At 41.0% G+C, this 24718-nt stretch overlaps 1 protein-coding gene across 6 annotated transcripts in view; it reads left to right on the forward strand.

Annotated features, from left to right (window-relative positions):
- The window catches only part of PHF12 (PHD finger protein 12), a 40676-nt gene that overhangs the window by 1444 nt on the left and 14514 nt on the right, over positions 1 to 24718 (forward strand). For 4 of the 6 annotated variants that reach the window (XM_005876877.2, XM_014548235.1, XM_014548234.1 and 1 more), the window contains exons 3-5: positions 18822 to 18894; positions 21722 to 22115; positions 23903 to 24023. In XM_005876877.2, the coding sequence (XP_005876939.1) occupies positions 18822 to 18894; positions 21722 to 22115; positions 23903 to 24023 (588 nt within the window). Of the gene's footprint in view, positions 1 to 18821; positions 18895 to 19017; positions 19110 to 21721; positions 22116 to 23902; positions 24024 to 24718 lie in introns of those variants that run through there. The other 2 variants (XM_005876878.2, XM_014548236.1) reach the window with 2 other exon arrangements.

Below are 24718 nucleotides of genomic sequence, written 5' to 3' on the forward strand. Positions count from 1 at the left end.
GTCCGCGGGTGCTTGGCTGTAGAAGAAAGCATGGAGGGTGTCTCTTGAGTCCGCCTCTTCTCTGTCTCTCTGTTTACAATATGGCGACCTGTCTTTAAATTATATTTTTATTCTCAGCGCCATTTTGGCTGCATATATGATTTGCAAACGCCTCCCGGGGAACAGTGGGGTTAGCCCCTGGGTCCTTTCTGCGGAAGCTCCTCGGAGGCCGAGGCTGGGATCTCACCGCTCTGGTCCCCTTTCTCTGCCGCCGCTTGCCCCCTGTTGCCTCTCGGAGCTGCCGCCTCCTTCCCCGCCCCGTGCTGCCGCCTCTTAGGAAATCGGGCCCGGTTAGACAATTAAAATTGCCCTTGGGCGCCGATTTCACTTATCCGCTCCGGATCGGCGAGCCCTTCGCTGCAAGATTATTTGCTGCTGGGGCTGGACTGTATGCGGTGGCTCCGCAAGGACATTTTTAAGGAGCGGAGAGATGGAAAGCTGTGCGCTTTTTTTACACCACCACCCCCCTTACTGAACTCGAGGGGAGGGGAGAGACCACGAGAAGAGAGGGAGGGACCTGGGTTGATGGCCCGATGCTTGATCCTCCTCAGCAGCTCAGCCCTGAACAATCAGGCCAAGAAGAGTTTATACTCCAGCTTCTGCCTGGAGAAATCACCTCTGCCCTCCACAGAAAATCCCGTATTTGCTCAGGGAACCCAGATTGGGTCTCATTCTGTTTTTCAGCAACAGTTGACTGAATGGGCGGTTGTGGAAAGAGCCAGGCTGCAGAGAGAGGGGGAAGGAGAGGGGCGGTTTGTTCCCACCCGTTTTTTCATGTTGTCTTGTTTAGCCCTGTTTAAAAAAATTTTTTTTAATGAGGTTTTCCTTAGTACTGTACACAATTCCATTCAAATTCCATCTCTCAGTTTGTGGAATAGCACCTATTGTATACTTACACTAATTGCAGGTTTTGGAACACCTATTAAACAGATGATTGATCCTGGGCAAATTAAGTCTGTGGTCAGAAGTTATGTAGGAAGCTCCAGTTACCATTCCCAAAATACTTTTGTCCAGGAGGGCACCCCATCTTGGCTTGTAATGTTGCAGAAACAAAAATGATTATCCCGGAGGAAGCTTTGCTGCTAGCTTTAAAATTTTATTATGAAATGACTAATACCAGTAGGAAGGGTCTGTGGGTTTATCCTTTTTATCCTATAAGTTGTAATTCACCTGGAGAAAAAAAATCTCGGCAAGTTTCCTGTTCCGTTCTTGCCAATGGAAACAGTTTGTACCTGAATAAGTTGCGTTTCTTACAAGTTAATCCCAGTTGCTTACATTTTTTTATTGTGCTTACTTGATACATACACCAGGACTGAATTGTAGATTGCTTGATTTTAAATATGGCTTAATGTTTTACCTAACTTCTTAAAGTTGGTGTTAACCATATTGAGTGAAAATTTGATAAGCTCTTTATTGTTTTTAGTCTTGTTTGTTTAATAAAACTGAAATTGTTTATTAGAAACTTCAGTCCTGGAAAAGTGTACTGTTTTGCCTGACATTGGACTTTTAAACTCTAAAATCTAACCTCTGAATCTTCTAATTAGGTGAGTCTAAGTCTTGTCAAGTTGTACAATTAACGGTTTTCACTTTAGCTGGGAGGAGAGGGGGGAGGACTTTTTTTAGCTGTTGGTGAGATTCAGCCTTGCCAGACTGTGCATTTCATTGAATACTTTTTATAAGACCATGAATGGGAACTGGTAATCAGAGATTTGAGAATCCTAGTAAAGGAGGTAGGGCTTGTTTCACATCTCCAGTTCCCCCTTTGAAGATGCCGGTACTGAATGTACCATTAACTTACCTGAGTTATTATATAAATCACAAAACATTCTAGATAGTGGTACAAAAACAGGAAGCCTTCTTTTAAGTGTGGCTTATCCCATTTTCCTGCCTCCTATCCTAGGCTCTTTCCAGCACAAGTGAAGTACTTCATTAGCCATCTCAACCAAAGTGGCTAGGTCAAGCAATTAATTAATGGTCTCAGAAAATTTTGATTCCTGAGTGTGCTCTCTCCTTAACTTGTCCCATTGCTTTCTTGTACCATGTGGGAATGAGGTTAGAAGGTATGGTTATATTTTCTCTTGCTTCCCTTTCTAACTAGCTAAGACTGGCTTATTTAGATAAGCATAGGGTGATAATTTTCCTCATGTACAGAATGTACAAGCGTGAAGATGGAGTTTTGCAAACCCTGTAGGTCCTAACTGCAGTGCTACTGTGGGTCTCCATTCAAGGCTCTGAGACAAGTCTTTTTTCCGTCTCTAGTGTGCCTTGCCAGCTTGCCTCACAGTGAACCGGATCTAGTAAAATGTTCCAGAAGTGATTCTAGGCAAACTTTACTTCCTGGGTTTAGTGACAGTCACAACCACCAGGGATTTTTCTAAGATAAACTACTGGAGGAAATGACTGGTCAAATAAGCTGTTTTAATTGTCTTGTCTTGTCTCGGGGTCAGTGCTTTATATGAAGAACAGTCCTTTTCCCAATTAGACTGGGAGTCCTATTTTTGGGTTTTCTGTAATGATCTGGGTGAGGAAATGAATTTTCCTGTACTCAGTACCATTAACTCACTAAAGAATTAAACTTGAGAAGCTAATGATGTTTTCATATTTGTTTAAGTGATAGTATAATCGTTTTATCCAAGTTTAACTGGTTATCAATTATTCAGAGTGGTAGCAGGGGTTACTAAACCTGCCCCTGGAGAGTTGGAAAGAGATATGTTTTTAAGTGTTCCCTGGTGAGCCTGACCTTTATTATAATCGTCATGCCATAAGTTGAGCCTTCTGAAAATACTGGTCTCCGTGGACTGGTCCCTAAAACATCAGTTTAAAAAATATTAGAGTAACTGGTGGAGCTCTAGTTGCCACTGACCCATCTTTCTGTTTGAGATGGATAGAATTATTCTTACTGATGGAGTATCATAGGGCATTGATAATGAGGCTGACTAGAAACTGGATGGTTTCCTCTGATTGCTTTCTCATGGCATTTTGCTCCAGACTGAGGGACCAAAATGGTCTGATTAAGAAGTGCATCTACCTCAGCAGACCTCAGCATGGTTGCTTCCCGTCAGACAGATTTCTGTAGCATTTGCCTCCGCATGTTATATTTGGAATTGTTGGCCGCTTTCCTCTCTCTGGTGTTGGCAGCAAGATCCAAAATGAGGTTTTCGAAGAATGAGAGTAAAAAGGTCTCTGTGCACAGGCAAAACTAAGCTCAGCTTGGAGTTTTGCATATTTAATTTTCAGTGAGTCATAACAAGAAAGGTTTCACACATAGAGTAGAAAACTGCCTTACAGAAACTATTTGCTATGTGAACTTTTAAAAAAGGAGGTGGTTTTTCTGATTTTGTTGTATTTAGCTCCTCATTAGAATAGTATCAGGCAAGAGATTAATTAAAATACATTTATGTTAACATTATCTTATGAATCTGTTGTTTCTGACATCGTAAGTGCTTAGAAGCCTGGCACTGAAGAATTGGAGGTGGCGGCAGCATCAGGACTGCCTCCCCTTACTCTGCCCCCTCAGTAGTAAAATGATTGAACAATAAACCTAATTTGGTTTTATGTGTATTTTATGTATTTACTTTTGCATTTGCTAAATTGCATTTGTAGTATTGTTAAGTGGTCCACTCAAACAGGGAGGGTCCATTGCCAATCAACTTCAACTCAATATCACATGTATGCTTTGTAAACCTATGATGGGGCTCAGGGACTTATTCTTGTTACATGAGTGCTTTAATCCAAGGATAAAGGATAATCACTGTTTAAAAATATAAGAATAATATTTGGTATGAGTTGTTTGCTCACAAAATGTTTGTGACTCAGATGGCTTTTGTTGAAAAAGGAAGCATGGGAAGTATTAAAAGTGGGAAAAGAGGTAATACTCCTCAATCATGTATAAATGTGTAAAGACATGTTTTAGGCACAGCCTTTATTTTTAATATGGAGATGGATTTGTATTTATTTTAAGTTCTTAAGTATGTCTCCAAAAGAATTTTTTGACAGCCAAATCATAAAAATTGCACCCCGGCCGGGTAGCTCAGTTGGTTAGAGCATTGTCCCCAATATGCCAAAAGATTGCAGGTTTGATCTTCAGGGCAAATACAAGAAGCAACTAATGAATGCATAAATAAGTGGAACAACAAATCGATGTCTCTCTCCTTCTCTCTCTTAGTCTCTCTCAAATCAATAAATAAAAATTTTAAAAATAACGTAAAATAAAAAAATTATTTGATTTGGACTGAAAAGGGATTCAAATAGTCCTGTGTTAAATGAAACAGTGGGTTTTGGTAAGCTCTGAATGAAATTGCAAGTGATACTCAAAAGGGCTCAATGAGTTTTCAAGGTTCATCCTTGTAGGATTTATCAGTACTTTCTATGGCTGAATACTATTCCATGTGTGGCTATAATACATTTTATTTATTCATTCATTAGTTGGTGGAAATTTGGGTGGTTTCTACTTTTTGCTATCATGAACAATGATGCTGTGAACATTCATGTGCAAGTTCTTTGTGTGAACATCTGCTTTCATTTCTCTTAAGTGTATATTCAGGAGTGGAATTGCTAAGTCACTCTAACGTTTTACCTTTGAAGAACTGCCAGACTATTCTCCAAAGTGGTTGCACCATTTTACATTCCCACCAGCAATGTATGAGGGTCCCAGTTTCTCCACATCTTTTCCAACCCTTGTTATTATCTGTCTTCTTGATGAAAGCCATCCAGTGGGTACAAAGTGCTATGTCACTGAGATTTAGATTTGCATTTTCCTGCTGGCTAATGAGATTGAACACCTTTTCATGTGCTTATTGGCCATTTGTATATTTTCTTGGAGAAATGTCTATTCAGATCCTTTGTCCAAGTTTAATTGGGTTTTTTGTTGTTTTTTTATTGAGTTTTAAGGGGTTTTTTTTTATATGTTCTAGATACAAGTCCCTTGTCAGATACATGATTTGCAAGTATTTTCTCACAATTTATGGGTTGTCTTTTTATTTTTCAACTTTTGAGTCTTACCTAGAGAAAGATGGTAGATTTAATTACACGTTAATGTCTATGCCTGTATAACCTATGTAATGACAGTGAGTAAAGGCTTTCTTCTGTGAACTGCAGTCAAGATGGTGCGCCTCAGTGGAGAGAACCTTACAATGTGCTTTGGTGTGTTGCTGTTTCAACTTTTCTGAGTGACCTTTCTCAACAAAGAAGTCTAAGGCTGGAAGTTACCCTAGAGGAAATATAAAAAAATCCACCACCTGCCTTAAGCAGGATGCCCACCCAGCACCCACCAGCCACAATAGAAAATTTCTGTGTGTAGGCACTTCTCATACATGGGGACTCCTAGTTTAAGGAGGAAGATTTTTTTTAAAATATATTTTATTGATTTTTTACAGAGAGGAAGGGAGAGGAGAGTTAGAAACATCAATGAGAGGGAAACATCCATCAGCTGCCTCCTGCACACTCCCTATGGGGATGTGCCCGCAACCAAGGTACATGCCCTTGACCAGAATCGAACCTGGGACCCTTGAGTCCGCAGGCTGACACTCTATCCACTGAGCCAAACCGGTGGCAAGAAGGAAGATTTTAATTGCCTCAGTTTGATTGGTAACAGCTTGGGGTGGAAATAACTCCAAATCAATTAATGAGCTGTCTTTTGAACCAGTTAACAAGGGCAAAAAGATTTTTGTACATTGGTGAACTCACCTGTTTATATGTGTCTTTATGTAAGCCCAGGTAGCAATAAATAGGGAGAGAATATTTGCCTGCAGGTTTTATATAACTTGTAAAAAGAAACAGTCTGCTTTGATGTTCCCAAGAGGATTTTTTTGTTACCTAGAAATGCAGTTGTCCTGCTAATTAACAGAAATGGGTACATCTTTTCTTCTACAAGAGACAGGGCAATAGAATATAGATGAAGCTGAATGTTGTTTGCTTTTGGTTATAGATAAGAATCTTGAAATCCATCTTTGAACTAGCACATATAAAACAGTTCCTTGGGTGTGTAGTTAAGCAGGTCACCCTAGTAGAATATTCTGGTTGGGGTTATGATGGACTTATGATAATGCAGCACAAGCTCCTGGAAATGCATTATTTTAAGGTACCAGAGTTTTAAGTGACCAGAGAAGGGGGGGTGGGGGGGCGGGGGAGTTTGTTTTCCCACCTCCACTGTGCTTTTCCTTTTACTTAGAGTCCCCAGGGAGTACAACATGGCCAGCTGCATTGCCGTTGAATGAGTGACACTTATAAGAGCACCTCTGCATAATGCTATCCTCCCAAGAGATAGGACAAGAGTACAGCTGTCCCCCTGCCAGTTTCCTGAAAGAGGAGGACATTGTATTCAGTGCAAGTCCTAGACCAAATTTCAGAAAGGCACTTTGGTATTGCGGATTTGTCACCATGCCCAGCACGCATGCACAGGTCACTAGCTGATTGCTTTTCCCATGACTCGAGAACAGTTAAGAATAAGGTGACTCCTTTTTCTGCCTACCTCTTATGGATATCAAAATCCTTATCTTTTAAACCTAAGGTTATTTCTAAATCTAGGTCTCAGCAAATAAGAATAAAGATGAAGTTTTAGCACATTTGTGTGGGAGGCAAAAGACACTGAAGGAAACAATAGACACTGATAAAAGGAGAAATTGATTTTACCCATCAGCAAAGAGGAACTTGACTACTTACTATATAGAGCTGTTGGTGAATTCACAATAAGCAAATACCAAGTATACCTTACAGATTGATAAAATTATCTAAGTAATAAAAACTCAACTCATTCAAAGAGCTCCTTTCCCTTTTACAGTTGTGTACTAAATGCTCACTAAACTACAGTTTCTGGTTTACAGTGGTCAACTTATGATTTTTGTTTATAGTGCAAAAGCAATACACATTCAGTAGAAACCAGCTAGGCTAAGCTATGGTGAGTGGGTTAGGTTTATTAAATGCATTTTCAGCTTACAATAGCTTCAACTTACAATGGGTTTATTGGGATTTAACCCCATCATTAAGTCAAGGAGCATCTGTACTTGAAAGCCAGAGGCTGACCCATTTCCTCTGCTCACGGGTGCATAATACCTAATGGTATTACAAATGAGAATGTGCAAAGATAAACACTGTTTGCGGAACAGAAATTATGTCTGGGTTCTTCCAAGTGGATGGTACCTTTGTTAATACAGACATACAGTGCCCTAGCCAGTTTGGCTCAGTGGATAGAGCGTCGGCCTAAGGACTGAAGAATCCTGGGTTCGATTCTGGTCAAGGGCACATGCCCGGGTTGCAGGCTCGATCCCCAGTAGGGGGCATGCAGGAGACTGCCAATCAATGATTCTCATCATTAATGTTTCTATCTCTCTCTCCCTCTACCTTCCTCTCTGAAATCAATTAAAAAAATACAAACACAGAGTGACCATTCCTTTCCCTCTTAATTACATTTGCTTTCCTGTATGTTAATGGCTTTGGTGTTTAATCTTTGCCCTTCCCCTGTTTTCTGACAAATTGTACAGCATATCTCTCAGAAAATGTTTCCCAGTCTTGAAAGGACAAAAGACAGAGAGAGTGACTGCAGGGCAAAGGAAAACTCCATGCCTAAACCAAGCCATCAGTCCACTGATTTAGGCTCTGCATGAGGCTCTTTTTGAAATAAGCTTGAGTGAGCAAAAAAGGACTCTCTGCAGGGTTTGAATTTAACCAGAGACATCACTTCACCTCTAGACCAGGCAGGAATGGGGAACCGCTCAGAATTACCAGCAAGCTTGAGTTCCAGGGTGGAATCCTGTTTTTGACAATACAAGCACATTTACAGGCTTTTATCCAACTGTGATATTCAGAGGGATGTTGAGTATTATTTTTCTCATGTCTGCAAGAAGCTAATGAAATGTACAGCACTTCAAGTGGATTTAGATAAGTCTCTACATTACAAACTTGGGCATTGTGGAGCTACTCTTGTTCTGCTTTCCACCAGTTATGAGCTCCTGTGACGAGCTGGTAGCTTTTTAGTTCCCACGTCCACTGAACATGGGAATTAAATCAGTAAAGTTCTACTGATTCTTGGTTTTAACGAAACTCTGGAAACATTAGAGGGACACTCTACAGTGTACTTTTTCCATTGACGGTCATCAATTATTGGTTAAAATGCATTATGAAAATTATACACCATTAAATGTGTATAAACCTGTAACTTTTCATAGTTGTATACATAGGTTTACTACATTCAACTTTCTTTGAACTTGCCATTTTTTCAAAGAGCATTTTAAATTAGGGAGAATTCTGGCACTAATTTTGGCCTTTTTATAAACATTGTTTTGCTTTTTCTTGTTTTACTTTATCCCTCTGTAGCCCTTACGGTTTTGCCTGGCACAGATGACACTTAGCAATTCTAACTTAATTCTAACGCCTAATTCCATAATATCAGGCATCTTTTAGTGCAGGCTGTAGTTTGTAGGTGTTGGATATAAGCTGAATAGTAAGTAAAGTGTCTGCAATTTAAGTTATGGGAAAGAGCTCATGTCAAAGGCTTGTGTGCTTATTGCATACAAGCTTTTCTTCTCATATCTTAACATTTTTGTGCACACATTCAGGTCTTTAGGATGATCGTTCTTTGATTAGGGACCATCTAGGAAGAAAACTGGGCCAAAGGGAAAAATCATGGTGCTCTGTCTCTGAGAAGTACGTTCAACTCCTAAATAGGTCACTGTGGGTATAACTGGAAGGCTTCAGCAGCCCAAGTCAGCACTTAGCTGTGGCATCAAACCACGACGGCACAGTTTGACAGCATGCCCAGGAGATTACTTCAGTCATGTAGGGCGGGGGAAGCTTTGAGGTTTATGAGTAAAATTGGGGGAGGGGAGAAAATAGTGGTCAAAGAAGGAAGGAATAACCTCTATGCTGTTTTGGCCCAAATAATAGCATTTTCCCTCCTTCCTTTTTTTTTTTTTTAATAGAAGACCCTGTCAGTAAATGAAGCAGAAATTCTCCTTAGAGAAAAGTAGCTGGGTCTTAAGTAGAAACCTGTTCTCTATATACAAAGTGGAATAAAACATGGCTTACAGTTTGTATGGAAAATAATACAATAATTAATAAATAATAACACAAGAATAAACTTTTGCATATTCACAACTGTAAACCTACTTTTGTCCCACCCTGTTTTTAGTAGGATTTCAAATAAAGACATTGTTAATATTTTCTTAGTTTTCCCAGTCTATAGAATTTTAGGTTCTATATAGGGTGTCCCAAAATTCACGCAAGATTTGCAATTGAATTGAATTGCAAATCTTGTGTGAATTTTGGGACACCCTATATAAGATGTAAATTGGTCCAGATTCCCTGAGCTATGTCTGTAAGAATAGTGTGGCCTGAGTATTACTTTGTTCTTGATAGTCCACTAAAATTTGGCCACAGAACAGTACTCAGTTTTGTTGGTTCCTCTGTTCCTCTTTCCAATGGAATGTTCCCTAGGAGTGTTACACAGTGACTGTTGAGGCCAGAATATTGACTGTTCCAGAACAGGTGGGCTCCTACAGCTATCATGAGGTGGATGAATGGAGCCCATTTAAAAAATGTTTGTAGCAAGCCCATTTTCCATTCTAGAGAAGCCAGGATTGCAAGAATAGCCAAACTAGTAATAATAGATCAGGCCCTGTAAGCACCTGGGCTCAGCTTATAGAGAAGTTAGCAGAAGCAAACACCTGGTGTAACTGTTGGTGCTCTACCCTCCCTCCCTCCTCCTTTCCCTGCACTAACTTGTAACCCTCTTCTCCAGGTGTCCTTCACTGGGAGGATGTCACAGGCCAGCTTTACTTAGAAGGCGATAAAATTTGGGAGCACAGTCAGCTAGTTTGAAAGGATTGTAGCCTGTGGAAATGACGCAACTAGCTAAGTTTCTCAATGGGGTATTTGTAATGGCCTGGCACTTCATTGGTCTTTTTGTTAACATTGCTACTGAGGCTTTGCATGAAAACCAGCAGTCCTTGTATTTTTTACTTTGTGGTGTTAGCTGTATTTGAGTCAGTCAGTAGCTGGGATGAAGGAGAGTAAGGTATTAAGGTTCAGGGACAACCCCCCCACTCCCATGAACTTTCTCTGTGCTTTCATCTCTCCAGTATCCTTCAATGTGACCATCTTTCCTGCCTTTGAAAGGTATACCATATTTGAAGATAAAAGCTGGTGACCACACAAGTGTCCAGATGAAGCTTACTATTTCTGCTGCCATTTAAATTTCATTAAATTTTGTTCCCACAAAACCTAAACCATTAAATTTGAGTATATTAATATAGCTTTCAATTTACATTTTAAAATGTATTTTTAAGTTAAACTTCACCCAGGGCCTCTTAGCTTTTCCAGAACAGTAGCTGGTTTCAGTTTGTAAAAGGCTTGTTTTCTGTGCTCATAGGTCCCTTTATAGATCAAGATGTCTGCTGGGAGCCCAGCCAGTGTTGCTCAATGGTTGAGCATTGGCCTATGAACCAGGAGGTCATGATTCGATTCCCGGTCAGGGCACATGCCCAGTCTGTGGGCTAGTCCCCAATGGGGGGCATACAGGAGGCAGCCAATCAATGATTCTCATCACTAATGTTTCTCTCTCTCCCCCTCTCCCTTCCTCTCTGCAATCAATTTTTTTTTTCTGCAATCAATTTTTAAAAAGTAAAAAATTTAGAATAAACTGAAAAAAGATGGCTGCTGGGAGGCTGAAACCTGATTGTGGTCCTGCTAGTAGTCACTTTTACTCTCATTTTGGCTGGTACCAACACATTTCCGGAGCTAGCAGAGGATAGCAGGGCCAGTTAGAGGGAGTAGTCCTGTTCTGAACATGTATGGTATTGTCTTTTGCAGTTGGTATTACACAATGCCACTAAATATAATTGTAGGATTTTTATCTGGTAGTGGACCTCAGATGGATGAATGGGATCCATGAACTATGAAATGAAAAATCAAAACTGTTTAGTGCTGTTGTTTGCTTGCTGAATACCCCACCACCATCAAAAAAGGGAGGTGGTGCCCTAGCCAGTTTGGCTCAGTGGTTAGAGTGTTGGCCTGCGGACTGAAGGGTCCTGGGTTCGATTCCGGGCAAGCGCATATGCCTAGATTGTGGGCTTGATCCCCAGTGGGGAGCGTGCAGGAGACAGTCAATCAATGATTCTCATCATTGATGATTCTATCTTTCTCTCCTTCTCCCTTCCTCTCTGAAAAAAAAAAAAAAAATTAAAAAAGGGAGGTGGGCCCTAACCGGTTTGGCTTAGTGGATAGAGCGTCAGCCTGCAGACTGAAGGGTCCTGGGTTCAATTCCGGTCAAGGGCATGTACCTTGGTTGTGGGCACATCCCCAGTAGGGGGTGTGCAGGAGGCAGCTGATCAATGTTTCTCTCTCACTGATGTTTCTGTTTCTAATTTTCTGTCCCTCTCCCTTCCTCTCTGTAAAAAATCAATAAAATATATTTTAAAAAAATAAAATTAAAAAGGAGGTGGTATACAGATGATGGTAGAGGGCCAATGAGATCTTTCTTAGTTTAACTGATATTTTATTTCAACTCACACTGCCATATGTGGCTAGAGAGCTTCTGTTGCTTGGAGAATCAATGGATTCTGACAGGAGGGACTCTACCAGTTCATGCAACCGACCTCTTTTAGAAGACAACCCAAATGGAAGGCTGTTAGTATATTGTGTAGATGGGTTGTCTACATAGTGTTCCTATTAAGTGTTTGTTTTAAACAGAATATTTTGTCAGCCTGGGAAGAGAAAATGGGAGTGTGTTTTTTCTTAAATATATTTCATCCACTTGCTTCCTTTTGTCCTAAGACATACACTAAAGCTTTTAATTTGGTTAAATGATATTGTCTTTCTGACTGCCTTTGGCTCAAGTTTTAAAATGTCAATGTCACTTAGCTGGATGGACAGTAACCTAATATATTTTTAAAAAACAAGTCTAGAACGCAACACCATTTTTATCTGTGTGTTGTAATGTAAAAAATAGGTCTTTGAAATAAAAGGCAGTCTTTCTGCTTCCCTATCTCCCTTTCTTCCTCCACCTCTCCCTTCCCCCCTTTGTTCTTTTGTTCCCTTCCCCCTGCTCCCTTCCAGTTCCATATTGAAAAACTGCTTGCGCTGGATGGATAATTAACGCAGAGCAACAGGTCCCACTGGTGGGGACTAAATCTGAAGTAAATGTTAATGTCGTGCAGGTTCACGTGCATTAATAAGCGAGGGAGATGAGTGAGGTTAGACTCAGATCAGCCATACTAGGGTATGACTTGAAATAGATCCTCTTAATTAGAGAGCCAAGAACCATGACAACTACCAATATCTTCCACCTGCAGTAGTGAGCTGGGGCCTCATTAGGGAATGAAAGAGGCATTCTGAATTAAAATTGGGTCTGTCCTTTAGCTGTAGTTGGAGTCATCTGGCTGTAGGCTTTGAATATTTGACATGGAGGGGTCTGTCAGTGCAGGCTTTACAGTTAACTGAGAGGTGTGTATTTGTGGTTTTCTCTGAAATAGACCTATGTAAACACCCTTATCAACAATGGATTTGTTTTTGGGAGTCTAGATGCTAGAGTCCTACTGCAGAGGTTGGCTTTAAGAGTTTTACTTTTGAAAAATTAATGTCCTTGACCAGCTTTCTAGTTGGTTGGTGTACAAATATTACTGTTAATAGTTTATAGGCCTCTTAGGCCTTATAGAGAACTACACCAAACTCTGAGACACATATACTTTAATTGTATAATCTCTGAAGATTTAGAGTTCTATTGTTATGAATTATTTTATAGCTAACAGAATGTCTTTTAAGATTGGGTAGTGGTTAAAATAAATAGGGAGTTGGAAAGCAGTGAACAGGCACTTTCTAGCCAGGACTTGCAGTCCAGCGCTTTTCAACAAGTGATCTGGAAGGAAACATCCACAAGCAGTGAAGAGAGGAAGGTATTCTGCAGGCAAGCTCCATCCTCACAGGGTACCTTCTCTGCCGTGGAGAAGAGTACCTATCTCGAAGTACTATATAGGCCATATTCTTTTGAAGCCAGAAAATAGAGGTCCTTGGCCTGTTGGCTAAAGAGCTACCAGTTTCCCAAGACAAGCCTGCTCATATACCACAGCCAACTATTCCAGGACTCACCTTCCTTCTCAGGACTTGGACAGTCCTTAGAAGAAATCTAAAGGCTCAAATACTATTATGCGCTAGATAGACTTAAACATCGATTCTCAGAAAAATGCTCCCACTCCCAGAACCTTCTTTTTATCAAGTAGCTTTTCAAAATTCAGAATATACCTGTTTCTAAAACTATAGTTTCTTTCTGAATACCTTGAGATCCTTAATTTTGCCATCTTTAAAGGATCACTGGCTGAATTATCATTTGCTGAGTAGCTCTGGATTGTGGAAAGAGAGTAGAGAAAAGGCCACTGTCACCTTCAGGTACCTAGTGACCAAACATCTGGGGCTCTTTGCTGAGCTTGGCATCCATGAGCAATTGAGTCTTATATAAGTCTGTACGGCAAGAATCACTTTGTAGTTGATTGTATGTGGTCGCATTGCCAGCTGTCCTTTTCATGTTGTCTCTAGCCTCTGATCCCTGAGAGCAAGGATCATGTCTGAAATCTCACCACTTAGCATATTGCCTAGCATGAAATAAATGTCCAATAAATGCTTGAATGGACAAATGACCTTGATCCTCTCTCCTCAAAGGCTATGTTTCTTGATGGGGTAGATCATAACTTTGTTTGCTTTATATTCTTTCTTCAATGTGGCACCTCCATTGTGGCATTGGTTAGTAAGCAGTGGGAACTCAATAAATACTGACTGGTGAAGAAGGAAATGCTTGACCTTGAAGTTGAGGAAGATACCCTGGTAGATATTCCAATGTGTTCCTTAGAAATAAGAGAACTACTGAACAGTCTTTAAAAACAGTTTGAATTCAAGATGTGAAAGAACTAGAAAACTGACTTGGGTTCTATTTTTTTAAATATTTTATTGATTTTTTACAGAGAGGAGGGGAGAGGAATAGAGAGTTAGAAACATTAATGAGAGAAGAAAGATCTATTAGCTGCCTCCTGCACACCCCCTACTGGGGATGTGCCTGCAACCAAGGTACATGCCCTTGACCGGAATCGAACCCGGGACCCTTCAGTCCGCAGGCTGACGCTCTATCCACTGAGCCAAACCGGTTAGGGCAGCTACATGGCTTTAGATAAGTCAGTTTCCTCACCTGTGCGATGGGAATAATAATTAATTCTCACAGTATGGCGGTGAAAATCAAATAAGAGCATCTGTGAAAACACTTTGTGAACTGTGATGCACTGTCTAGATGTAATATCACTGTGCTATTTCTAACTTTAGTGATTAGGAAGTACTGTCTTTAACAGCAGCACTGGCTCATTAGAGTATTTTCATGGTTTTCACTGCTTGTAGAAACTCGGATAGAATAATTTCAGCACTACCTGACTTTTAGCTTTTAACTATTTCCTTTAGTAGAGAATGACCCTTGGCACCCTGTCTTCATTGATATGTCAAGATGAGAGGGAGCTGGGACAAAGCCTTGTTTTTCTTGACAAGCAGAGTTTTTTTTTGGTTTGTTTTTTGTTTATGTTTTTCTAGACAATGCTGTTGCACAGTTAATAGCGCTGGCCGGGGAGCTCAGTTGGTTAAAATGTCATCCTAATATGCCAATGTTGTGGGTTCGATCCCTGTTCAGGGTTTATACAAGAATCAACCAATGAATGCATAGATAAGTGGAACAACAAAATCAATGTTTCTCTTCCCCCCGCCCCTTCCTCCCTGCCTTTTTCTCAAGTCAATAAATAAAAATTTAAAAAAAAAAGACTATAGTATAGTGTAAACATAACTACTATCTGTACTAGGGAACCAAAAATTTGCATGACTCTCTATTGTGACACTCATTTTATTTCAGTGGTCTGTAATTGAACCCACAATATCTCCAAGGTACGCCTGTAATTATTTCAGAGTTGCACACTAAACTTAGGGGTACATCATTCTTATGGGGGTAGGAGCTTTAAGGTGGGTGGATGAGGTGGGGAACTTCTCAGGATGTGTACATGAGTCTCCTGAGGCAGGATTTCCTTTCTCTCTGGAATCCTTTCCCTGTTGACAATATTTAATGTGGAACAGAACTAGTCTATTTGCAAAACAGCCTTTTTCTGGAACTAGTTCCTGAGCTTTTTACCCCAATGACAGTCTGTCTTTCCTGGAGGCATTTCATAAATCCTTTTCCTTTTGAATTGAAAAACTGCCATCTAAATTGCTTGAATGGAATTGCTAGTAGCAAAGAGGAATCATCATTATGAGAAAGCTTTATGATGGGCAATTCCTGTGTTCCAGCTATGCCTATGATGATCATTTTCTAGAAACATAGACAGACCTTCCTTCCTTTTCAGTCCCATCTTAGATATTATTTTATTACCGTTTCTCAAGATAACCACATTTTCAAATGTATTTCAAGATGCATATTCTGTCTCTAAGAAAGCAGCAAAATCCCAGCAAGGCCTTACTGTTTTAAGTGTTCTACATTAATCTTGGAAATAACCCTCTAACTTCCCTGCATACTCCCTAAACTCACAGTCCTCATCCCATACTTTAGGGCAGACAAGAGGAGCCTGTGGCCATAATCTAGAATTCTGAAAAATGTGTGTTCTTAAACTTGGTATCTCTAAAAGTGATCTTTTAGAAACCAATCAGGAGCTACTTTTGAAAGCCTCTTAATAAGAATTCTAAGCATTTCACCCTGGCCGTTTTGGCTCAGGATAGAGTATCGACCTGCAGACTGAAGGGTCCCAGGTTCGATTCTGGTCAAGGGCACATGCCCGGTTGCTGGGCTCAATCCCCGGTAGGGGGTGTGCAGGTGGCAGCTGATCAATGATTCTCTCTCCCTCTCCCTTCCTCTCTGAAATCAGTAAAAAATATATTTTTTAAAAATCTAAACTGATTGCATAAAAATTAAACACACACACACACACACACACACACAAAAGAGAAACAAGGCCATGACCAGATAGCTCAATTGGTTAGAGCATCGCCCAGATACACCAAGGTTTCAGGTTTGATCCCTGGTCAGGGCACATAGAAGAATCAACCTATCTTCTATATATGTAAAAGGCTAATATGCAAAGTATCCCCTTGGGAGTTCAGGAGACCAGGGGTTCAATCACTCACTATGACATGCATTGACTACTAGGGGGCGGAACGAAGGAAGGCCCTAGCCCGCAGCTGGGGAAGGAAGGCCCAATCAGCCCTGATCAAAGGCCAGGCCTAGGGACCCTACCCATGCACAAATTTCATGCACCGGGCCTCTAGTGAATGCATAAAGAGATGTTTCTCTCTCCCTCTCTCCTCTCTTCCTCTCCCTTCCTCTCTCTCTAAAAATCAATTTTAAAAAAGAGAAACAAGAAAGCACCCTGGCCAGGTGGCTGTCAGAGAAGGCTTCCTGTAGGTAACACCTAACTTGAGCCCCTATAAAAGATGAGTCCACCGGGTGAAGGAGTGGGGAAAGACTTGGCTTTAGTGGTTGTGAGCAGTGGCCCTGGAATGAGCAGAGACAGAGTTGAGAAACAGTATAGGCTGTGTAGGGGGCCACCAGACTTAATGGAGCTGGAGAAGGAGGCAGGGTTCTGGTCACGGGGTCTTATCTACAACACTGAGGAGCTTGAACTTTATCCTGTAATGAATGGGGTGTTATTGAAGGGCATTTTAATTTGGAGAGTGATATGATCTGAATTGTGTTTTAAATATACCATTCTGCCAGCAGGGTTGGAAATAGATTAGGGGAAGCATGAAGGGTAACCATCATGCTTCTTGGTAAAAAGATCTAATCCTGTACCACCTTGCCTTGCCCTTCTCTGCTTTACATGTGGTGTAGGGTATCTTGGTTCAAATCCAGTAGGCAGATGAAAAGAAATGATGAAAAACAGAATCAGAAGTGACAGCCTTTTCAGGGTTAATTTTAATATAACAGCTGCTGAAGCATAGCAGAGTCTGTAGGCCTTTGCAAATTACATGTGTGCATTTCATTAGTTTGGGTGTGGTCTATGCAGAAATACATTGGAGAGAACAAAGGTAGACATTACAGGTGATGTTCACCTGTGGTCCTCCAGGGCTTGAAGACCTATCCGCACAGGCCAATGTGCCTCCAGTTTTCTGCTTCCTGATACAGGTCCTCCTGTCATCCCACCAAGGTAACAGGGAAGAAAGGGAAAAATGAGGCTTGCTGGGCATCCTGACATGTATGCTCAGGGCTCTGGGGAAGCATGGAGCTAGGAAAATTTGCCAGCCCGAGGCTATTTTAAGTAGAAACGGTAAAGCAGGAGAGCATTAAGCCCTGGGACTTGAAGGAGTGTCCTTATACACTCAACCTTCAAGTGTGTTTGTTTGTTTGTTTTTATAGTATCTCTGATTCTTTGAAGAAAAATTTCCTCCTTACCATTCCAAGTAAATACCTTCAGGAACCAAATGTAAGAATTTCTTAAGCATAAATGTAGCCTATTCTGTATAGCAGGGGTTTTCAAACTTTGGTGTTGAGCATAAATTGCTGAGCCCTATACCCAAAATTTATGATTCAGTGAATCTGGAGTGAGGTCTCAGAATTTGCATTTCTAATAAGTTCCCAAATGATGCTGCCAGTCTGGAAACCACACTTTGAGAACAACTACTGTATAGGCATTATAAATATGAGCCTCCCAAGGACTTAATAAAGTCTCATATGGATCTTGGTATAACCTTAATGGAAATCAATCACCTGGAGAATCAGTAAGGCTAGCCCTACACAGCTTTAATTTTGATTCAGTATTGACTTACTGAGTAGCTACTGTGTACACCTCTTATAAAGATACAAAGAGGGAAGAGATTCAACCCTTGTCTTGGTCCCTCTAATAAAAGAAATAAGAGAACTATCACATAAGGGAAAGCTTGAGAAGTGCCAGAAGTGAACCAAAACCATGCAGCCAGGGGTCTAGGATGTTTGAGTAATCCCAGAAAAACACCTGGAGGAGCTGTCCTCAGTATGCCATTGTTGCTGACAAACTGCCCCAAAACTTCGTGGCTTAAAATAGACAATAGTTATTATCTCTCACAAGTCTATAGGTTGATTGGGCTCAGCTAGGTGGTTTTCCTGTTCTATATGCTGTTGTCTGGTACTGCAGTCATGTGGAAGCTCATCTGAGCTGGCATGGTCCAAGATGACTTGGTCACATAGCAGTAGTGGTGCTGGCTGTTGGCTTGGATTTCAACAGAAGTTGTTAACTGGAGTGCCTTAAGTCTCCTCTGTGTGGCCTCTCACAGCACAACATCAGGGCTCTGAGGTGGAACATTCAGGCATGTAAAAATGGAATCTTCAGAACCCAACCTTGGAAGTTACAACATTGTCACCTCTGCTACATTCTGTTGGTCAAACAAGGCACAAGAACAAGCCCAATTCAAGAGGAAGGAAATAGACTACTTCCGGATGGAAGGAGTATCAAAGAATTTGTAACGGTCTTTAATCTATCATAGGCTGATTGAGGCAGGCCTTACAGGCATGGCTTTCTAGGGGAAGAGTGTTCTAGAGAAAGAAATTATGTCTTTCCCTATAACACAGTATTAATAGCTCTGGCTTTGGCTTCTCTTTCTAAGATGAGGAAGGGATGCTCACTCTTTAGGTTATTATAAATGATGCCAAGCAAGCATTTTGAAAGATGTGAGAGCCTGAGCAGTGCTGTAGGGCTGGCCAAAATAGAAGTTGAGGTACATGAGGCTTTGTGCCAAATCTAGATAGGCTTTTTCCACTGCTTCAAAGGATTAGTTAGTTACTTAGTCTTGCCCTTGTCTTTTCCCCACAGTAACCCTCCACTGAGTGAAGAGATGTTGCCTCCTGGGGAGTGGATGTGTCACCGGTGCACTGTTCGTCGAAAGGTAATAAATAATGCTGTTTTCTAAAGGCTTTGCTCAGAATGCCGGATCTAGAGTACTGATATTCTAGAGCTAAGATGGCCTGGCCCTGAAGGTGTTTTTGTCCCTTCTTCTTGTCTCTTCCAGCCCTGGAATCACCCACATTCTCCTCATGGTGACTGTTTGGAATCCAATAGGGCCTAAAATCCAAACATGGGCTGCTGATATGGGCAGAAGAGGTGTGTTAATTTACTAAGCCATGTTCATTCACTAGTGACAGGAGTAGTGTTTGATCTTGTAGACCTCCTATAAGTGGCCTGAATGTGGCAACTATATCCATGGCTAAAAGTGGTTGAAGAAAAAACAGGCTGCTTCTCCAGCTTGATGGAAAAAGGGTTTCTCTTACCCCAAGACAAATAAGTCACTAGTAACCAAAGGCTTAGCCAGGTATATGGGGGTGGGGGGACTTTGAACTCACTTGTACCCCAAATTGCCTAATCTCTCTTTAGTTTCCCTTACCTTGGCTTCAATAATTCAGTACTGGCTTTGAGAACATTATTTTCTACATTGAGAGAACTGCTGTGGAATGCAAAAGCTAAATTCTCCTTTATCAAAAAAGGAAGTAGGTGTGTTTCCACTCAGATTAAGAGAGAGCCAATCCTCAGATTATAGACTGTGGATTACACTGTGTGGATTGTAAAGCCCCACCCCACACCCCGCCCCCACACTAATTATACACCAAATAACTTGCTTTTGTTGTGACATCACTTCTGTTTTCCTGGCCCCTGTACATGATGTCACAGTGAATGATGACTTCCTTGGTTGCAGAAACAGGATGAGATGATTCAGAGATTGTGGTTTATGTGTGTAACAGTTTTCAACCTTTAAGAAGAAGATAAACAGTTAGGTAGACATTTTTTTTCAGTGTGTTCACAAGGGTTCCTATTAAAAAGCAAGCCAGGGCCAACTCAGCCACCTACCACAGTTGTAGTTTGATTTCTCCTAAAATCCACAAAACAGGCTCTCCTCCAGCCTGCTCACCTCCCAAGATCTCTTCCTGTGCATCCTCGGTTAGATTAGAGCAGGGCCAGTTAGAGATACCTGCCAGCCAGGAAGCCTTTCAGAAACTTGCCACTCAAAGAAGCTGGACGTGAAAGGGTTAGGACAGTGGAAGGAGAAGAGGTAAAGCCAGGAAAAGAGGGTGGAGGAGAGAAACTGTTCTTTTAGTTCCCATCATCTGCTGGGTATTTCATGTGCCTTATTTAATCCATGTAGCCATCTGTGGGTGCTGGTGGTAGTATCTCCATTTTAGAAAGGAAGAAACTGAGGCTTATAAATGCAGAATAACTTTCCCAAAGAAAAGGAATTGACAGAGCCAAGATAAGAACTAAATCCTGTCTCACTCCAACGCTCTATTACCTCTTCATCAATTTTCTAGAAGCAGAACTACTTGCTAGAGATTATAGTATGCTTTTTTTCTAACATAGTTTGTATTTTCTGAAATTTCACTCTGACCTTCTCTCAGATGGCCCTCTTTGCCTACCAGAGCCATATCTGTCTTTTCCACCACCACCACCAGTTCCAGGCTTTGGCCTCCTGTAGTTACACTGAAGTGGATTGAAATGATACATCCTCTGAGCCTCATCAACCTCCAATGTTCAGGTCCTATTCATAGTGGAGGCTAGATTCTCCCAACTCAGAGCCATCCCTTGCATATATATGATTCTCTTTATCATCACCATGTCCCTGAGAAAAGAAGAAGAAAAGTTTTACTAGATTCACTTTACAGATAGAGAAATTCCTGCCCACCAGCCTGAGTCACCCAACGTCATAGGAAATCAGTGGCAGAACTGTCTTCTGACTGGAGACCAATGTTAAACTTTCATTTGACCACTCTATTTGGAATCCTGGAGGAAAATGTATTGTCAGTCATCTAGTCCTACAGAGTACACTTAGTCTTTTTCCACTTCTCCACCTTCCCATTCAAAGAAGTATCACTTTCAGAGTTCTAGTTAAATTTGAAATATTGAAAGCCACCACGATGATTGCTGAGTCCCTACCCTTCACACACTATCTTTCCACTGTGTAGTACAGATACCTTCCAGGCTAGCACCCAGTCTCCCTAGACAAGGAGTTCTGCTTGCCTATTTTACATATCACCTTTGCTTTTGCAGACTGTTATATATATAATTTTTTTTTTATTTATTTCAGAGAGGAAGAGAAAGGGAGAGAGAGATAGAAACATCAATGATGAGAGAGAATCATTGATCGGCTGCCTCCTGCAGGCCCCACACCGGAATTGAGCCCACAACCTGGGCATGTGCCCTGACTGGGAATCAAACCATGACTTCCTGGTTCATAGGTCAATGCTCAGCCACTGAGCCACACCTGACGGGCCAGACTTTATTTATTTTGAGCAGTTCTTAAAACTATTCAATAGGTCAGGCTGCTGCTCCAAGGCAAACTACAGTGATCTCATTGGTTCCCACTGTTATTCTTACTGTCCTCAGTCTCACTGAGCTTGTTCTCACTGTGTCAGTTGTTTATTCCTTTACTCCTCTACTTGTATAGAGATATTGTGTATCATATGATGACTTAGAGGAAATGATGTGTGATTTGTATAATAGTTTCTAATTTCCATGCCTTTTGGTGATTCCCTGCTGCAATAGTTTTGCCAGCATTAGTTCAGCTATAATTTTGTCAACTTTAACAGAACTGTGTTCCAAGTCCCCAGGTGGATGAATCTGTGACTTTCATAATTTTGGTTTGTAGTCTAATAGGATTTTATAGCATCTATTTCTTTCTGTTTTGTGGTACTTTGTATGATGGGCCCTCCTGTTCATTTGCACAGAAGCGAGAACAGAAAAAGGAGCTGGGCCATGTTAATGGACTGGTGGACAAATCTGGCAAGCGGACTACATCCCCCAGCAGTGACACTGACTTGTTGGACAGATCAGCTAGCAAAACTGAACTCAAGGCTATGGCCCATGCCCGGATCCTGGAGAGAAGAGCCAGCCGGCCTGGCACGCCCACGTCCAATGCCAGCACAGAGACCCCCACCTCTGAGCAGAACGACGTTGACGAGGACATCATTGACGTGGATGAGGAGCCAGTGGCAGTAGAGCCAGACTATGTGCAGCCCCAGCTAAGGCGGCCTTTTGAGCTGCTGATTGCTGCCGCCATGGAGCGGAACCCCACCCAATTCCAGTTGCCCAATGAACTGACTTGTACCACTGCACTACCAGGTTAGCCAAACCATTATATCCCCTCCCCCACTCCACCTTCCAGAGGATTATTGTCCAGTCAAAGGGTAGTGCTGCCTATGGGATCACTGTCTGTATAGCCACTGTCTCATACTGTTCTTGGTTCTTCCTGGAGGGATCTTTGAAGGTTTTAGCTCTTATAGTGCTTATTCAATTTTCTCTTTCCACCCTTCCCAGTATCACATTTTTTTTTAAAGTAATATATTCACATGATTCAGAAATCAAAAAATATAAAAAGGCGTACAGGAAAAATTTCCCTCCTACTTCTGCCTGCCATTTGCCTAGTTTCCACCTTCCTACCCCTCACAGATAACCACTGTTTTGTTCTTGTGTATTTCCTCTAGAATTTCTTTGTGTATGTATAAGCAAGTACATATATATACTCATTATTTCCCCCTTAAATAGCATACTTGATATTCTGTTCTACACGTTGCTTTTTTTTACTTCATAATGTGATCAGGATAGAGATCTTTCCATATTAATATAGACATTACTTAGTTTCTCTTAATGGTTGTATAATGATCTATCATATACATATAGATGTACTATAATTTATTTAATTTCCTGTTAATGGACATTCAGGTTTTTCCTAATCTTTTGTTTCTATAGATAGTGCTTCACAGATAATTCTGTAAATACATCATTGTATACTTGTGGGTGTGTGTCTGTAGGATAAATTCTTAATATTAGAATTGCTGAGTCAAAACTGTGTTTATAGTTGTTGTTTTTTAAGACAAATTACTTTCTTTTTTATATATTTTTTTTTTATTAATTTCAGAAAGGAAGGAAGAGGGAGATAGAAACATCAATGATGAGAGAGAATCATTGATCGGCTGCCTCCTGCAGGCCTCACCCTGGGGATGAGGGGCATGTGCCCTGACCGGGAATCAAACCATGACCTCCTCCTGGTTAGGTCAATGCTCAACCACTGAGCCATGCCAGCCGGGCTGTATTTATAGTTTTTGTTTGTTTGTTTGTTTTTAAATATATTTTTATTGATTTTTTACAAAGAGGAAGGGAGAGGGATAGAGAGTTAGAAACATTGATGAGAGAGAAACATCAATCAGCTGCCTCCTGCACACCTCCTACTGGGGATGTGCCTGCAACCAAGGTACATGCACTTGACCGGAATCAAACCTGGGACCCTTCAGTTTGCAGGCCGACACACTATCCACTGAGCCAAACCGGTTAGGGCAGGTGTTTATATTTTTAATAGATTCTACCAAATTACCCTCCTAGTGTTTTGTTTGTTTGTTTGTTTAATCAATCAAGTCATGGCTGCTTCTTGATACCATGAAGCTTCTAGATCTTATTTTTTTCTTTCAGATAGAGTGAAATTGGCAAACTTAAGAAACTTACGGTCGGTAGGATGCAGAATCAAAGCTTTTCTGATTTTTGTTAAAATGCAGTGAAATTGTAGTTTTTTCCTCATCTACCTCCAGAGAATAGGCTTTTTGACCTATTTGTATTTCATAGGTTGCCAGTATATAAGCTAGGCTTCTGGCCACTTTATGTTTACAAAACCTTTAGAGGTGTTTGTGCCACAGAACAAGTTACTTCTGATCAAGGTTCTGACTTATGTCTCAGTCTCCCTTCTAATTCTTTTTCTCACTTGAAACCAGACCAGGGAGCCTCAGAAAGAGATCCATGTCTAGGCCATAGCACATGCTTTTACTGAGATCTCTTCCTTTCGCTTACTGTTGTGTCCATATCTGAGGCCAGGAACTCTGCACCTAGAGAAAGTTCAGCACCACCAATTTCTCTTCTAGGTTCCAGCAAGAGAAGAAGAAAGGAGGAAACCACAGGGAAAAACGTTAAGAAGACACAGCATGAGTTAGATCACAATGGTCTCGTTCCCTTACCGGTCAAAGTCTGCTTCACGTGTAGCAGGTATTTTTCCTCCATACTAAGGGGCTTTTCCTCATATTCAGCAAATGATGTTTTTTTCTCTCTTCCATCACCTCTTTCAAACCATACATGTTAAATGTACATAATCTGTATTTTGATGATATGAGAGCAGAGAGACTGAGTGACTAATTGATCAGAGCCTTGAATATTTTAACAAGTATTGTAAACTGTAGAGGCTAAACAAGAGGAGTTGAAAGTAAACTAAAGTATGAAATATTCAGACTACCTATCAGGAAGAATTGTAGCCTGCAGCAACACAAGTCCCTGGAAACAACAAATAATCTTTAAATCGCTCAAGTTTAGTTTAAAAGTAGTACAGGTATCCACAGTATGCATTAGACTGGATGACTTCCAAAAGCACCTAGGTTGCCCCAGTTGTAGCTTCCCTGTGATACTGGTTTTCTTCAAATAGGATCTCCTCAGTGACAGGAACCAGCTGCTACTGAAGATGGACTTGTTTAGATATGTTAGAAGGACAGGATAACAGGAGAAAAAAAATATGAAAAAGAAATGTTCCACACCAAAAGCTATAGGGGACTAGATAGTAGAGTGCAGGACTCTGAGCCCAAACTGTGGCTCCAGTGCATTTTGAGGACCCGGGAGTATCATGGTTACAAATCATAATTGGCATTTGCTTAAGCCCCTCCCTTTAATTATGCTTACATTAATACATTACA

The sequence above is a fragment of the Myotis brandtii genome, unplaced genomic scaffold (genome assembly GCF_000412655.1).
Source record: "Myotis brandtii unplaced genomic scaffold, ASM41265v1 scaffold50, whole genome shotgun sequence".
In the NCBI taxonomy this organism is placed as follows: domain Eukaryota; kingdom Metazoa; phylum Chordata; class Mammalia; order Chiroptera; family Vespertilionidae; genus Myotis; species Myotis brandtii.